This window comes from Sabethes cyaneus, chromosome 3 (assembly GCF_943734655.1).
Source record: "Sabethes cyaneus chromosome 3, idSabCyanKW18_F2, whole genome shotgun sequence".
Classification (NCBI taxonomy): domain Eukaryota; kingdom Metazoa; phylum Arthropoda; class Insecta; order Diptera; family Culicidae; genus Sabethes; species Sabethes cyaneus.
This window is the reverse complement of record NC_071355.1, coordinates 34,562,981-34,580,784: the sequence shown is the minus strand read 5'-3', so window position 1 is coordinate 34,580,784 and position 17,804 is coordinate 34,562,981. Positions and strand designations below refer to the sequence as shown.

Below are 17,804 nucleotides of genomic sequence, written 5' to 3'. Positions count from 1 at the left end.
AAAGTTCAACATACAGCTTGAAAGTAACTTAGAGTACGGATAATGGTATCTAAGGAAGGTTAACAAGCTTTATGTCTATGGAGGTATAGCTTGCTAAGCAGCTTTACTTGTAACTAACCGAACTTCAAAGTTGCCTTGAGCTTGCCGCATAGAGCGCTAAGCAGCTTGTGAAGAAACTTTGGCAAAAGTTTATAAAACAGCACTTGTAGTTCTATTTTTATACTTTTTCATTTTCTACCTCCGCCTCCTCCTAACTTTTGTAAAGTCGGTTCATGCGATTAAGATAGACCATTTAAAAAAAGCCTAACTAACACCGACCGCTACTGGATTTGAACCCGAGCGTTCCTCGTTGCAAAGCCTATCCTGATGCATTGCGCCATCTCTGACGCCGCGAGTGACATGAATTTTGCCGATGAGTTGTTCTTAAGTGTAAGTTCGTTTCGGGGCTGTGATAAATGAGAAATTAGCACATCGAGTAAAAACGATGCAAATCGCATATTCCAGCAACGGAGCAGTGGTATGCGCCTAAGTTACCGAAAAGAAGTACTCGAGTTCAAATCCCCGAGGTTTATGTTGGTGGTGTGTGGTAAGTTACAATAAATAAATATTTATAAAAAAACAGTCGATTATGAACCGAAATAAATACCTTAGTTAATGAGAAATGTCATGAATCTGCAAAACAGGAAGAAGTGGAAAAAAAAATATTCCCCCAATCTTTTTTATTTTGAAAATTATTGGAGTTTCTTTTTGGGCTGAACAGTGTTCTACACTCAACCAAAAGACCACATACATTTTACGTGTAAATGCACATACTTTTAAAATATCAGCATTCATATGAGTTTTATCACGACCATCTAATATTCAAATAGTAAAATATTAATATTCAAGTAGACAACATATACATTTTATATACATATACTTCATTGTCATATGCCTTTCACATAACTGTCACGTGATTGTCAGGTGTGCAAAATAAATAGTTGATATAAAGTAATTTTCATGTGCCGTTCACATAGTTGTCACGTGACCTTCAGGTATGCAAAATAAATAGATGATGTAACATATTTTTCATATGCCGTGCACATTGATGTCATGTGTTAGTCAGGTATGCAATACAGATTATGTAACTTGATTTTCATGTGCCATTCATATAACTGTCACATGACTGTCAGGTATGCAAAATAAATAGATGATTAACGTATTTTCCATGTGCCGTTCACATAGTTATCACGTGATTGTCATGTATGCAAAATAAACAGCGACGAAAAAAAAACATTCAAGATCGCGTCAAGTGACAGTGAGGCAAATTGTCTTTAAATTGGTGTTTCGCAGGCAACTTACTGCACTTTTTCAAAGGTAAATATAAATTATTATTTAAATAAGCAATAAAATACATTTATATCAATGATTTCAGGATTTCGTTTTTCTTATTGGAGTTGTCGCACAATATTATTTGGAGCCAGGAAAGAAGGTAGACTGCGAATTTCTGCAGGTCCTTGCGATCACAGTCCCGACACTCTTTAGGCTTTAGGAAAAAGGTAACTGTTCTCATATTTCAGTAATCAATTTATAAAATAGTTATCTTTTTAGGAAAAAACAATATATTATTACAAGGCGGAAATCCGCTCCGTAAAAGGATATCCATTTCTGCTTTCTTGGCCCTGATAATGAATTTCTAAGTTGCGACGTTTGCAGCTAAAAAGCGATTGGAGCTGCTGATTTGTTGAAAAGTTTGAACACAAGGAATACAAGCCAAGGTATAAATTCATCAACAATTTAAAGATATTATGTTACATATTATTTTGTATTTTCCAGATACGAAACTTTGTATCGCGTTACTTCTCCTGCTTCTCCTAAGCACCGTATTACCACCAACGCTTGCAGCATCCAGATCGAATCCAGATACAAACTATTCATCTGTAGAACAAGTGGTTTCAGACTAATGCTGAGGCAAAAATTAGGAATAAAACAATCACAATGTAAACATGGAATGTAGGTATATAGTGCTTATATATACAATTTTAAATAAACTTTATATCGTCATAAAAAATTCGTTTTTTTAATATGCGCAAAAAACAACTTTTAATATCATTATTTATGGAATTGTCCGTTTCGCATGAAGCAGATAAGATGTATGTGACGTTCAACTAAAAGTTAAATGAAGTTCTGACACAAGGTATCTGCATTTCACGTAACTTGTATGTGCACCCATAGATCATATTAATGTAATTATTTACGTGAAAAACATATGGTATTTAGGTGAAAAGTATTATGGAAAATATTTATATGGTTTTGCACCTGAAACGTAAGTGATTATTTTTTTGAGTGTATATACCGACTTAAGTGAACTTTTTGCGAACTTTCTAGTTCTGTTAGAAGTTACTTTGTATTCCCTTTGAAGTTTAAACATCAAATACGAACTTGAAAGTACAGTTAATTACTTAAAAATGAAGTTGAATAGAGTTCTATTCATGATCATTTCGTTGGCTGATTAAGCCATAAAATCCCCTTTTAACTTTTGGTTACTTGGGATCTTAACCATCACTAGGTAGTGGTCCGAGTTAACGTTAGCGCTTCGATAGGATCTGACGTCGATAATGTCTGAGAAGTGCCGACTGTCGATCAAAACGTGGTGGATCTGTGATTCTGTCTGATTTGGTGACCTCTCGGTGTACTTGTGATGGATTCTGTGCTGGAAAAAGGTACTACATACGGCGACAAAGTCGATAAGTCTTAGACCCACTTCATTGGTCCGCTGGTGTGCGCTGAACCTTCCAATCACCGGTTTGTATTCCTCCTCCTGGCCGACCTGAGCATTGAAATCTCCGATGGCGATCTTGATATCATGTTTTGGGCAGCGATCGTATTCACTCTCCAACTGCGCGTAGAATTCATTCTTGTCATCGGTACTTCTGAGGTGAGGGCTGTGCACGTTGATGATGCTTATATTGAAGAATAGGCCCTTGATTCTCAACCTGCGCATTTGAGGATTGATTGGCCACCACCCAATCACCCGTTTCCGCATCTTGCCCATCACTATGAAAGTTCCCAAGTAACCAGTGAGCAGTGAAAGAAGCAGAAATCTAGCTTTTTATTAGCCTATGGTGCACACCATATCGTGCAGCATAGTTCAATATGCCTATCCAGCTTTTTACGAGCCATAATGGCGGACGGTGTTCGTCATATTTGAGCAGCATTTTTGACATTTCCCTAGTACATCGGACGTTTTCTTTCCGTACATTCCTTTAGTTTTACCGTGAACGCGCGGAAAGCAAACGTGCGATGTATTAGGGAAATGTCAAAAATGCTGTTCAAATATTACGAACACGTCCGCCATTATGGCTCGTAAAAAGCTGGATAAAAAGCTGCTAGAAAGCCGGTTTTGGCGAACTATCCGGCTACATTAGTGCTTGGAGATTTACAAATGTCATTAAACGTAACGCCTGTTGCGTAACGGTAAAACGTCAAACATAAAAAAAATGCGAAAAATATATTGCACATCCTTTTTTTTATCTTACCTCTCTGTTATGCTTATAAGGCGTACTTTGTTGACGTTTCAAGATTGCTTTTGTTTGTTATTTTCTTTTTCGGTTAGAATTGAACCGCCAGCCAATCTGCCAATTAGAATTACGTGGCTTGAAGTGGAAGAGTAGGGCAACGCCTTTACCAGTTGATCTGTTAACGGTAGTTGCGAGTCAGCTGCCAATAGCTCTACTTAAATTACCGAAATTCTTAACTCGGATGTTTGATTTCTCGCGTCACTTTTGATTTCGTCCAATGTAACAATTCCACCATATTGAGAAAAACGAGATCGAAGTTCTTCGAATTGAATTTTAAATTGTTTCAAAATGAAATAATTTTCAGTCATTCACTCAACGTGGTTGATGAATAATAACATTCAATATTTAACGGAGATTTTAAAAATCTAATTAAAACTAAGCAGTTATGGTTTATTATGGAAAAAGTTACATTGGACTGTTTACCATCTCATGCTGTACTTTGGACGGTTTGATTTTTTCAGGCTATTGCACATAAATTAAGCGAAATCACCGTAAAATACGTGCGTTGCCGTGCTACCCTATTTTCGAGGTTATTTTTCAATATTAGACCGCTTGTTTCACTTAAAATGCATAAATAATGCGAAAAAAAACTTTCACTTGCTAAACGTCCAATGTACAGATTGGGTTTGTTTTGATTTTTTTTGCACTTTGGACATCAGATGAGAACGACCGAAGTAACAGTCAGTCATTCGTAATTCGAATGTGCACATTGGACATTTTGATAATGCTAATTTTTTTACCTCAAAATAATTCTATTTGGGCAGGGGTTTTTGTATAACATAGAGTTTAAAAAGAGCAATAATTTGTTGTGATAAACCGGATTTGTTTACATTTGTTACATTGGACGAAATGAAAAGTGACGCGAGATTTGCTTATCAAGGCGGAATGGAGGGAAAGATTTTGTTTTTCACATTTCTTCCATAAGTTGCGCTTTGGGAGAATTACCTACCTTTTATTTTCTTTTTATGTGATGGCATACATGTATGGAAATATTTCTTGCATGTTATCAGTATGCATATGCCCTATAGATTCGTGTTGAATTTTAGTCAATCGGCGGTGCAGGATTTTGCGTAAGATAAAAAGAGAGGGAAGCATTTTTTCTGTTATCACACGTACGTTCGCAAGGAGATTTCCTGCAAGTGTGAGCAGTGTTCAAAATCTCTTTTGATGCCGGTAACGGCAATAAAGCTTGCTTAGAGCACCTAATGAGCTTTTCATAGTGCTTCAAGTAAATTTTAATTCAGCATTGAGAATGCCATTTTAAAGCTGCTATGCTTTGACAATGCTGAATTATATCTGGCAGCATGTAACTTGCAAATATCGAGCAGCTTTCAAGCTTAATTCAGTGCTTAGCGGCAGAGCTGCCATAAATACAGATATTTGTGCATGCATAAATTTGGGACCGTACCGTTTTCTCCGGAGTATTCAATTTTCTCGATCTAATCTTTTAAATAACATAAATAGTTTATGTACTACTTTAAAATACAGGAACATTAGTAGAGCCAGAAATCACAGCAACTGAAATAATTGATGGATCCCAAATTTATGCATGCACAAATATCTGTATTTGTGGCAGCTCTGCTTAGCGGTTACCTGGGTTGTGCCCAGCTCGTGTGTGTTGCCGCAGCTCTGGTAGATGGTATGTCCATCTCTGAACGTACGTACCGTTGAGCTCCTCCAGTACACCTCCTGGCAGCGCTACGACGACGAACTAGCGGCTCTTCAATATGTCGGAGAGCACTTGAGTGCTCCCTTGGAAGTTAGTTGATCGGCAGTTCCACGTCCCGAGTTTCCAATCCATAGTCCTTTTTCGTCGCGTGGGTCTATTTCGCTTGTTCCAGTAAGAATTACCTTGTTCTTCGTTCCGTGCTTTAGTATTTCTCGTGGTGACGGCTTACAAAACCCTTGAAATTAAATAAAACGAAAACTTTTATTAGACCAGTAATTCTTTATTACTTGAAGCCGTGACGAGCCATAACGCTGCTCACGAAGGACATACGCGCCCTTGCAGTGTTCGAGTGGAAGGTACAGCGGACGATATCTTTGGCGGAGTACATAATGAAGGCGGAGACGTATGAATCACGAGCTACAGGATCTGCTTGGAGAAATTCCCATCGTACATCTGAGTCAGTAGGCTACGGTGGGCCAGGCACGTTGTGAGGATGCCGGGCGACAGTACATACAACGAAAACTGTTCTCTTCAACAACCCCACCGGCACCACGAACAGGGGGGCTTTAGACGATTGGAAAATTGACGACGAGTGGCCCAAGAACGAGCTGATAGGAGACGACTGCTTGAAACAACACGAGCCACCTCGGTTTTTGGCTGGTGACGACGATGTCGATGGTTATAATGTTGCGGTAAGTCAACAAGAAATCGTGAATATGGCACAATGGGAAAAATGGATAAGATGGATAACGACATATTTGAAAATTGACCCTGAGCCGGTGCGGTGATGGGCAAGCAAACTGAAAGATCTATATTAAAGACTATATTGCGACATTTGCCCCTATTTAGACTACCCCGATTTACACGATTATCACAGTCGAATCTCGCACACGATTTCGGTCAAAGAAAATGAAGTGAAAAAGAAGGGGAAGAAGGAAAAAGAAGTCAAACTCATTAGTAGATCAAACTAAAAGCCACTCTAGTGTCAGATTAACAATGCAAAATGCGGTACGTTGCATTAAATGATTATCACAGTATAGTCTAAACAGTCATAAAAGGGGCAATACTAGTTACGCCCTTATTGACATGCAGCAAAGGACAAAGTCCACCCCTGTTTGGCTGATGATAAGGAATGTCAAACAGACGTTGAATGACGCGCGCGAGAGGCAAGAAGCGCCGAAATCGCACAGGCGGAAAATGTAAACAAACATAGGAGAATGCTCACAGGCGCAAATGAGCGACGACGCATTTTCGCACTCGACTCCTGCTGTACTTTGGTTTTTCCGAGCTGGCAAGGCATGAGGCGTTTTTGTAGCCCAAGTGTATCCGTTTTGTAACAGAAGTGAGTAGGTACATGTGATTTAGTTTTCTTCGTCTTCAGATGTGCTACGATAGTGTTATCAGTTTGTAGTTCATAGACGATATATGGTGAAGTAAGTCTCATAGATTGAGTGGGCATTTTCCTTGCGTTCTATACCTACGACTATTAAGTTGAATCAAGAGAAAATCGATTTTTCACTGTAACGTATGAATGAATCAATTAGGCGAATACATACAAACAAAGTGATCGACACGCCGATTGTACCTACTTAAGAGGAGCAGGAAAGAGTGATTTGATTAGTCGTCGGGAAGAAAAGTTAATTTTCTTGAGAAATAGAGTGATTTTCTCGTAAAGAATATTCCTTATTCCACTGGCTATCGTACTACTGCCGTAGTCGTCAGCTGCGCTTTGTTACTGACGGTGGCCGTTTTTGACGTATAAATTTTGGACTGAGGGCACCGGATACGGCTTCAAAATAGGTCAACCTAACAGTACCCGATTCAACGAACCATTCAACATGCATGAAGGCGAAGTGGTGGTCAAGAAGGTGCTGGGCCACGTGCCCAAGAGCAGTGTCCAGCAGCGAGCAAAACCATTAGAAACGAGAACTTATCGCTTAGCCCGGGATGACATATCCGGCGGACCGGTCAATCTTGATGAAATCGAACCAGGCCTGTGGTTGGGTAACGTAACGGCAGCGGCTGATTTGCCGACACTAGAGAAACTATCGATTCGAAGTGTACTAACAATTGACTCCTGTCCGCTGCCATCGCATGTTACCGAGAATCCAAGCTTGCGGGTGAAATATATTCAAGGTGAGGAAACTGCTAGTATATACCAATGATCTAGTAACTATCTATATGACTTTCATTTTAACACCACATACAGCATCCGATGTGCCAAGAGAGGATCTGATAAAGCATTTTGAGGACACCAACAAATTCATTGGTGACAGCTTGGCGGAGGAACGAAACATTCTGGTGCACTGGTAAGTGGGTAGCACATTTAATGCGTGTCAAGTGTTGAATAAATATTCCTCCCACATCAGCTATTTTGGCGTCAGCCGCAGTGCCACCATCGTGATTGCGTACCTCATGGAGAAGTACAAGCTGACCTACGAGGTAGCCCTGCATCGGGTGAAAAGTAAGCGCCGTTTCGTAATGCCCAATCCGGGCTTCATCAATCAGCTGAAGTTGTTTTATCTCATGAACTACCGTATCGATCCGCTGAACGAAAAGTACAAACTGTTTCGCCTCAAACTGGCGGCAGATAACGTGAGGAAAGGTAAGTGGAGCACGAATGCCAACACGCAAGGGCGGGCATGGGGGTTATTATTTACGCTAGTGTGCTCTATATAAGGGAAAGAATGATGATAATGAGCAATAAGTACCTCCTGAAGAAAGGGGAATTATTTACGGAATGAAAAGGTTGCGGTTTTGTTCAATAACTGTGACAAAGACATGGTTTTCTACCTAATAGCAGTTGAACAATGGTTAATAGGTAAGGTTTATGTTAACTCTCCAAGGACAAAAACCTTGTTATGTTATTGAACAAACCTTTTCTAATAAGATGGTCTTAAAGTATTCGTAATGTCGTAGATGTCGAACATTGGTGTTACTTAATAAATACGTATTTTCACCTCCAGCCAAACGACTTCCCGTAAACTGCATGGATGTGGTAAAGCCAGATCCGGCAGTGACCCAGGAAACGCCCGAACCAATCGTGTACCGGTGTCGCAAATGTCGTCGGGTGGTTGCTCGGAAAAGTAATCTGCTGCTGCATAAACCTAAACCACCCGGTCAGTCGCCATGCAAGCGCCCAATGTTCGGGGCAATCGATAGCGTTGACGAAGGGGACGAAAGTGAATCGGGCGATGAGAAAAAAGAAGAAGACGAAACCGGTACAGATGCGGAACAGCAGGAGAATAAGGAAGGATTGGCTGAAGGAGGAGCGCAAGCTAGTTCAGGAGAAGCGACCGTTTCGGAGCAGAGCGAAAATTCGAATGCTCCTAAGGAAGCGATGGCTTGTGTCACGGAACAAATGCGACGGAGTTCGATCGCAAGCGATCAAAGCAATCGGTCGGCGGAAAAGGATGGAATGTGTAAAAAGATCTACTTTACCGAACCGCTGGCCTGGATGACGGACATTTTCCACAATACACAGGGCCGTTTGTACTGTCCCAAATGCTCGGTGAAGCTGGGTAGCTTCAATTGGGTGATGGGTTAGTATGACTCACTTTGAGTGTGATTTGTTATAAACTTATTACATTTCAGCAACCAAATGTCCCTGCGGAGCTGAGATATATCCCGCGTTCTATCTTGTGCCATCTAAAACTGAATACTCAACTGTTGTGCAGAATGTTCAGGTAACCGTATAAATTGTGGTGCGATTATATGAAAGTGCAAGAAGCGTAGCAGACTTTTTCGAATTTATGTCTACAGCAGACAGACACATACGGCATTAGTAATCTTAGCAATACAAACATTTTGTTGAAAAACACGGACGGTTGCGAAAAAGGGAAACAAAGATATGAAGCCACAAACAAACCTATTCTTCCCTACCTATTATATATACCTACTTATATTTGTTTCATCAACTGCTTGGTCACATTGACTAATAATAACACACCGGAAAACCTACATTTACTTATACAAAACAATATTTAATGCCATTATATATACAAATATCGATATATTAACAAAACAAGTAAAATAGACAGTGAAGCATTGCAAGGAACAGTCAGTGGTGAATAAGCCAAACCGAAAACAAGTGAGATTCCATCTATTTTAGCCTATTATAAACAGTAGCTGTAGCAGTTTTTTACATTGCATCTATCCTTTCGGGGGTGTGCTTCTTTTCGTTGTTGTTAAAATATTTGAAAAAACAAGTAGCTTTTAGCTGAAAGCGAAAAAATAAAATCCGGAAGGTGTTCGGCAGCATCTTTGAAGGAACAATTGGAAGGAAGTTAAGTCTTTTGTTGCACTAGTGAGGTCGATTATAATTGGTGGTTCTACCGTATTTTTGTACCTAGTTTTATTGTTCAATTTAAGCTCAATTGATTTCAGTTGGTTTTCCTGGGGTCCCTATTGGTAACTAATAACATTAAGCCACCTTTCTAATCGAAAATAATTTGCCTATGATCAGGCGTCCGACACGTACCGATTGTCTTGTCCTTGTTTGTGAATTGATTAGAGCCATAGAACCAACTACTCTGGTTGGTAGGTGAAACAGGAGGGAAATTTTTTTGGAACTGATCGTAGGGATTTTATTGTCGTACCATATCAACACTCCTCTACGACAATATCTTACAGTACTCCTATCTTCTCGCGTAACATCTGCCAACAAAAACTCGGTGGGCCAGTACTCCAGAATGATCTGCTGTTTCTGTGGAAGGTCACGCACATAAAAATACCTAGTTTCGATGTGCTGTGATTGCTTTTCAACTCTGTTGCTTTCCACCAAACGAATGCATAGGTGGTTTGATTGATCAGCAATTTCCGCATCGAGCATAGTGCTAATGCTATAAACGCGGCTTCTGCTGACGATAACGCAACCACAACTTTGTATGCGGGGGTACCCAACTGATGACGCCTCCTCCAAGTCGAATAAAAAAAACCGGAATTGGATTTCCGATGGTCGACTGCCCCGTCCGCGTCCGCTGTGTCGGGCAGGTTGATTTTTGAGCCAGGATAAAAACGCTTGCTGCTACGTTCGACTCAAATTTCCCAACTGTTCAGACCGCCGATAAAACTCAGATATTGCGCATTGTTTGGCAAATGTGTCTCGCCCTCTTCCTTCTGCTGTAGGTGCGCAGGATCAAATGGGATTCTTAATGGCCTAGCGGTTTCCAGACCAAATTGACCCGCGACCTTCAAAATGTATGGTTTCTGTTTGAACATGAAATGGTTGCCATCCCTAGCGATCTTCGATATCTGGGAAATGCTTTGCGTCACCAAGTTTAATTACCCCCGAGGATTCAAAACTGTCAAAAACTCATGAAAATTGACTCATGTCAAATGGCGCTTGTAAGGGTTTCTCAAATATCATCTGCAGTACCTTCCGCTCGAACACGGCAAGGGTGCCTATGTCCTCCATGAGCAATGTTACAACTTCAAATCCATAAAGAACTACTGGTCCACTAAAGGTTTTGATTGTCAAATGGCATGTTTCTGATGAAGAATCACTATTGGATCACAACCATATTAGGTTTGATTATCAAACCGAATCATTTACTACGGATAATTATAGAAACCCAAGAAAAACTAATTGGATTCTACATCGGTTCTATTTAAAGAACGATAATACTACTGATGATACATTCATACCAACTTGCTCACAACTAGAAAGTGCCTCTGATGAAGTCATTAATAAAATAATATCAAGCCAGTTGGCCAGTTCAACAAAGATCACCCAGTAGGGATGTTCCTTGGTGGAACGAGAAACTGGCAGAATTGAGGAAAGAATCTAGGCAGTTGTTTAATCGAGCAAAAGTTACTTCTAACTAAAATCAATACAAAAAGGTTCTAACTGAATATAATAGAGAATTGAGGCGTGCCAAACGAAAAGACTGGAAACGAGTCTGTGAAGAAATAAATAACGCTCCAATAGCGGCAAGGCTGCACAAAGTACATTTAAAAGATCATTCAAATGGTCTTGGTAGTCTTAAAAAAGATGATGACAGTTTTACTGTCGATTCCTCTGAAACATTGGAAGTAATGATGGTCACTTCCCAGGATCAACATCTGTATCTGTTGCAGCATAGGACTTAGTTGAGGAAAATAAATACTTACTCCCGTGCTGACCAAATTATTCAGAGCTAGTATTACTCTGAGTTAAATACCAAAAGCTTGGAGAAAGGTTCGAGTTGTCTTTATTCCAAAAGCAGGAAAAAGAGATAAAACGACTCCTAAAGCCTACAGGCCCATCAGTCTTTTCTCTGTTCTATTAAAGACAATTAAAAAAAATTGTGGATGATTATATTAAGTCAACATGCTTAGCGAAGTTTCCTTTAAGCAAACATCAATTTGCTTACTTACCAGGTAAATCTACGATAACGGCGCTGCAATCACTAGTTGGTAAAATAGAGAAATCGCTTCAAGCCAAAGAAATAGCTCTGGTGGCTTTTCTCGATATTGAAGGAGCATTCGATAATGCATCCTATAGCTCAATGCGTTCCAGAATGGAATCGAACGGCCTGGATAACTGTATTATCGAATGGATAGTGGCGATGCTAAAAGATCGAGAAATTTCTGCTGATCTCGGAAGTGCACAACTAACTATTAGATCCATAAAGGGCTGTCCTCAAGGAGGAGTACTACCACCCTTATTGTGGTCATTAGACGAACTTCTTAAAAGGCTAGCAGAACAAGGATATGAGGTGATTGGTTATGCAGACGATGTAGCAATTATAATCCGTGGGAAGTTTGATGACACGATATCTAATCGGTTACAAATCGCGCTCAACATTACTTTAAAATGGTTCCAAACAGAGAGCTTAAATGTAAACCCCTCCAAAACTGTTATAGTACCCTTTACTAAAAGGCTCAAACTAAATTTAACACGGCCCACTCTGAATGGAGTTCAAATTCAGTTTGAGGAAGAAGTTAAATACCGTGGTGTTACTTTGGATAATAAACTGAATTGGAACTGTCATCTAGATAAGGTCATCACTAAGGGCACAAATGCCCTATGGGTCTATGGGTATAAAAACATGGGGATTACGACCAGAAACGGTTCATTGGATCTATATTTGGCAATAGTTCGTCCGAAACTTACATACGCTTCACTTGTATGGTGGCCCAAACTTAATGAGGTAACCGCTCAAAAAACGCTAGGTAAACTGTAGAGGCTTGCCTGCATATCAATAACTGGGGCAATGAAAAGTACACCATTAGTTGCTTTGGATGCCCTTCTTAACACGTTACCATCACATCAATTTGTAAAGCAACAGGCCGCAAAAAGTGCTCTGCAATTCAAACTATATAACAAGATTTTAGACGGTAATCTGACAGGACATTTAAGGATTCTTAAGGACTTCAGGTTAAACTCTGATGTTACTAGGATTAAAGATTTGATGACAACAAAAACAAACTATGACGTTCCCTTCAAAGTGGTTAAATCAAGCCGCTATGTTTGGGAGTCTGGTGGGCCAAGCTTGCGTCCAGGTTCTATGGTGTTTTATACCGATAAAATATGATGATACAGATACAGATTGATCAATCCCCCTTGCAGCGACACTACTTCATTTTTCTTAGATTTTCGAAAAAACTCATTTTTCTTTGCATGTCACTGCAAGGGGGATTGATCAATTCGTACAAAACTTTGGGAAATTGAATGTGGGGTCGGAATGAGTAATTATACCAAATTTGTTTGAAATTGGACGTGGACGATTACAACGGATATGATCACTTGAGAGAAAATGACCCCTATATAACCTTGAAAATTGAATTTTGTAAAAAACCCACGATAGAATATTGTAAGACCTTCTCTAAATTAATTGTTTTGACCAATACTAACATCCTGTGAAGAAAAATCTGAGGTGCATGAAAGTTAAATAATAATTTCCTTCGGACATAGCGTGCGACAGTCTAGCTAGAGAAGGTTCTGCATCAATTTTTATTGGTCCGGAACCATTTTGTGGAGTCCCGGAGTGTGCTACTGTACTCTAAGGACCGAAATAAGAACATAAGAAACGTCCATGGTAGAATCAAATTGGAACGCTACGGATGCATCCAGGCAGGCAAAAAGATTCCTAAGACCAAGTGCAGCAAAAGCCCGGATCTTATTAGATCTTAGTAAAAAGACCTTCGGGTAATTACTGCCCGAGCAGATATCATCTAAATGAAATTGGGAAAAATTATACTACTCAATGTCGTTTTTGCCAATTGGAAATGGATACTGTTGAACATATACTCTGCAACTGTGGAGCATTAATATTTTCAATTAATATGTCAATATTTGGAAAGGGATTATTAGAGCCCCATGAAATTTGGCAAAGCGATCATGGTAGCGTGTTAGGTTTTATAAAACGAGTCGAGCCTAACACTGGGATCGTGTGCTATGTCAACCATTGTCCATCACATTTTAATTGTGACAGGATATTTAACAAGCACCAAATCAAATAAGGGTCATACAACACTAGTCCTTATCAATGGACGCAGTTGTGATATGGCTCTACAGCAAAAGAAAAAAAGGGTTTTGTACATCGTCAGATTCTTCCGATGACTCTCTAGCGTATCCAAGTCTAAAAGCTGACAACGGTCTTCGTAGCGGGGAGGATTATTAGGTAGACGCCACGGTAAATGTCTTAGAGCGATACGGACAAATCTTCGTTGCACACGTTCTATTCTAGCTGTCCATCACAAGTTATGTATTAATCTGATCGACGCGTTCTAGAACAACTCCGTTTATCTGATAGTCAAATGAGATAGGCACATTGCAACGATGAAATGATATAGCAACACATTTGGCAATGCTTATTGTTAGCTTGTTTCTGTTACACCAATCAGCGAAGATGTCCAGCAGTGTTTGCAATCGGCGGCAGTCGTCAACAGATTTCACAACTAGATAAATCTTTAGATCATCGGCATATACCAGTACGCATCCGCAGAATAGCAATATCGTAAAAGTATAAGGCGAAAAACAAAGGCCCGAAGTTACTACCTTGTGGGACACCAGAAGTATTACAAAATCACTCGATCCAATGTAGTTCTGATCAGTCGCGTCAGTTTATCCGGGAAACCGCGTTTGTGCATAATTATCTGCCATAGCTGATCTCGATCACCTGTATCGTATGCTGCTTCAATAGAGGTGTGATGCGTGGGCACGTAGTATTCGCGACATTTCTGCAAGTTCTGTCGGATTGTAAAAATCTGTTTCGTATCCCCATAAAACCCGCCTGGTAAATCTCTATGAAACCCTGTGCTATCGGTAAGCCGGCGTAACAGAATCTGGGAGAGCACCTTGGCGGCGTTTACCAGCGTTATGCCGCGATAGTTGCAGCAGTCGAGCCAATCACACTTTTTGTAAATGGAACTTACCACTTCTTGCGGTAGCTTCTCCCAAATCTTGGAAATAATCCAGTGTAAAGCCGTTGCCAGGTTTGTTGCAACGTTAGTATATTTCTTTGTCTGACACACTGTGCGTTCTGGGTGCATTCCAAGATGGTTTAGCATCTAGGATTATTCCCAGAGATTTAACTGAGAAGCCACATTTAATTTCCTCTTCTCCATGACCCTGCAACTTCAGTTTCTTCTTCTTAGTAAAAGGAACAATAGTTGTTTTTGAGGGGTTGATGCTCAGACCTCCTTCACTGCACCTAGATACAGTCAACTTTCGCTAATTGCACTAAGCTCCTAGCCCGTTTAGTGAAAGACTTTCGTTAATTGGGCTGAGATGTCAAAACTGAGAGATATATCGATTGTTTTTGTCGAAATCGTCACAGAAAGGTTTATAAAAATATACACTTATATTAAATACAGAATCAAAGTGGAACCTAATCTTTTCATTGTTGAAATTTAGTTCTAGATTGTTTAACAAGTAAATAGCTAAATTTCATGCTACAATGTTAATATATATTGGCATTTTTAACTGTTTCACCGTGCTGCTAAAAATAGGAGGATCAAGTTCATAAGGGATCGCAAAACGATATGATGCAATTTTGTTCCATTCAATTAATTTTAATATTTTCTAAATAAATTATTTTCCACACTAGAATGAACTATATTCAAGAGCCCCTCGGAAGAAAAAATACGCTGTCAGAAATGACGTTTGACTTCGTTTTAGATGGGCTATAGCCCAATTAACGGGAGCCCGATTAAAACGTAGCCCACTTAAAGATAGCCCAACGAACGAAAGTTGACTGTAGTGTAAGCACAGACTAACAGACGTAACACTGAAGCCTCAATTCATCGTCAATAAAAACGATAATTTCAAATTTTCTCTTAAGCCAAGACTCAAACAAGAGTCGCAGCGCGAGAACGTCGCTCGCCTGCGTTGGCGCTGTTGTCAGATAATAGGCAAGTAAATTTATAGCATTGCTAAATTTATAGCATAGTGGCGCGAAGACTGCACCAGGTGATGCTAGTGTTTTTTCCAAGTTTTAGGAGTGTCATTGAAACGATGTTTTGTTAGAAAATTTGTTCGAAGTGTTACGTCTGTTAGTCTGTGGTGTAAGATTTACGGCCCTCTGCTCCCTATCCAATGTCACGTTGTTGAATTTTTGCGAGCGACACCCACAACTTTGAAACCATTTTCCTCTACGCTTCTCAGAAGATCATTAACTACCAATGACCAAGCAGGGGTTAGAGAACTTCATTGTATTTGCCATTGATAAGTAAGAAGCAATATCAAAGGCCCCTTCAATATCGAGAAACGCACCTAATGCTGTTTCTTTCGCTACACGAGACTTTTCATTTTTTGTCACAAGCGTGTGAGCGCTGTGATTGTTGATTTACCAGCTTGGTATACAAATTGGTATTTCGATAATGGATATCCAATCCAAATAATTATTCAAATAATACTTTTTCCATAGTTTTCAACAATACCGATGATAAACTAATTGTTTTTTTGGAAGTGGCTTTTGGAAGTGATTTAACATGCTTTCCTGCTTTTGGTTTGAATACAATTTTTACCAATCTCTATGCAGGCGGAATGTGGTTTAGTATCAAACTCGCCTTAAAAATCTCAATTAGAGATGGAATTAGCTCTGGTTCTCCGGTTTGAATCTGAGCTGTAGAAATCCCATCTACACCTGCCGTTGTCCTCTCAAAACATGAAGAGTTCCTCTAGGAACATTTTATGTTACAATCAAGGCCGTGGTTGGCAACAACATGGACAGAGGAAGATCCCGGAAAGTGAGTCCCCATCGTTAAGTCTAGTACTACTGAAGGAGATTTTGTGAACGAATCGTCTTCTTTCTTGCGAGTTACAAGTCCGTTCGAATGGTCTTTCGCAAAAGTTTTGTTAAGTCTTGCGACAATTGGAGTACTTTCAATGTTTTTACAATTGCGTACGCAAGATTTTTGTTTTGATCGTCTTAGTTCTTTGCTATATTTGCTATATAGTAAGTCGAAACGTCCGCTGAAAACATTTTAGTTCTTATTTCTCACCGAAAAAGTCAACAAGAATAACATATACGAAGTAATCTCAGTTCTATTGAATACTTTTCGCGCCGTTTTGCAAAGCCGTTCAAGCCTTTTTTCCTCCAGGAAACATTCGTGGTAGAAGTAACCCTTTTAAGTGGTCAATTACTACTGTATGCAGAAACTATCGTTTCCTGCAACACCTTTGATACCAACTCAAGTTGTTGAACCGACCTAATTCTTGTAATGACGCTCTTGGATTTTAGTTCAAGCGCATACTGATCCTAGTTGGTTTTACTTGCACTTTGATATGCAGTTAGGGGGCAGTTTAATCAGGTCCCATGTACCGTTCTCAATCAAAGACAGATACTCGCCGTCCATCGCCTCTTTCCAGGGATTCGCTTTTGGTTTTCTCAGGGTTTCCGATGCATTTCGTGGATCTCTATCGGCCAATGGTGGATGTCTGGCTGCTACCAGGCTCGGATTGGTTAGTTGAAAAACGATCGGAGGGCGTTCCATTTTTCAGAAAGAAAAAATCTTTTAACTTGCCTTTCAGCTGCGCTCCCTTCCTCATCGTCTCAATGCCTGTGAATCTGGCGGCATTCTGGATAGTGATCGCTCGGAAGTTCTCACAACCCAGCTTATCGCTTTTCTTGTAGATACGGCAAAAAACGCCGTTTTTCCACTCCTCTGGTAGTCGTTCCGTATACCAAATCCTGAAAATCATTTGATGCAAACCATCCTTTTCTGCTGTATTGTTTTTCTACAGCCGCTGAATGACTTCTTTAGCTTCACTTATCGATGGAGGTGGCACATCTTCATTGCTTGCTGTACCAATGAAGCCACTTCTTCCACTATCACGGTCTTCCGCCTGTACGCCATTAAGGTGTTCAGCGTAGTGCTGCTTCCACCTTTCGATCACCGCTCGGTCATCAGTCAAAATACCAAAATACCTACCAAAGTTCCACGTAGGCCAGTTCTCGCGACCTAACAGAAGTGGTATGGCCGGCCGATTTGAGGAACTGTACTGTACGGATCGGTGCAGTATCTTTTCCGCCTGTCTGAGTCGAACTTGTCGTTGGAGTGGTCATATTCGTTTTTTACTAGCTTGAAACTTGATTGCACTGGGGCCGGGCCCATAACCTCTCATGAATTGGTCAGAGCCGTAGTAC

The 17,804-nt window shown here is 40.1% G+C and overlaps 1 protein-coding gene across 1 annotated transcript; it reads left to right on the top strand.

Moving 5' to 3' along the window:
* Positions 1-6,491: 6,491 nt before the first annotated feature.
* Positions 6,492-9,401, top strand: LOC128742861 (dual specificity protein phosphatase MPK-4). Its single transcript, XM_053839345.1, has 5 exons — positions 6,492-7,365; positions 7,439-7,538; positions 7,599-7,834; positions 8,196-8,771; positions 8,824-9,401. Exons 1-5 carry the CDS (start codon positions 7,068-7,070, stop codon positions 8,925-8,927), a joined length of 1,314 nt encoding a protein of 437 aa, XP_053695320.1. The 5' UTR covers positions 6,492-7,067; the 3' UTR covers positions 8,928-9,401.
* The last annotated feature ends 8,403 nt before the right edge of the window (positions 9,402-17,804 follow it).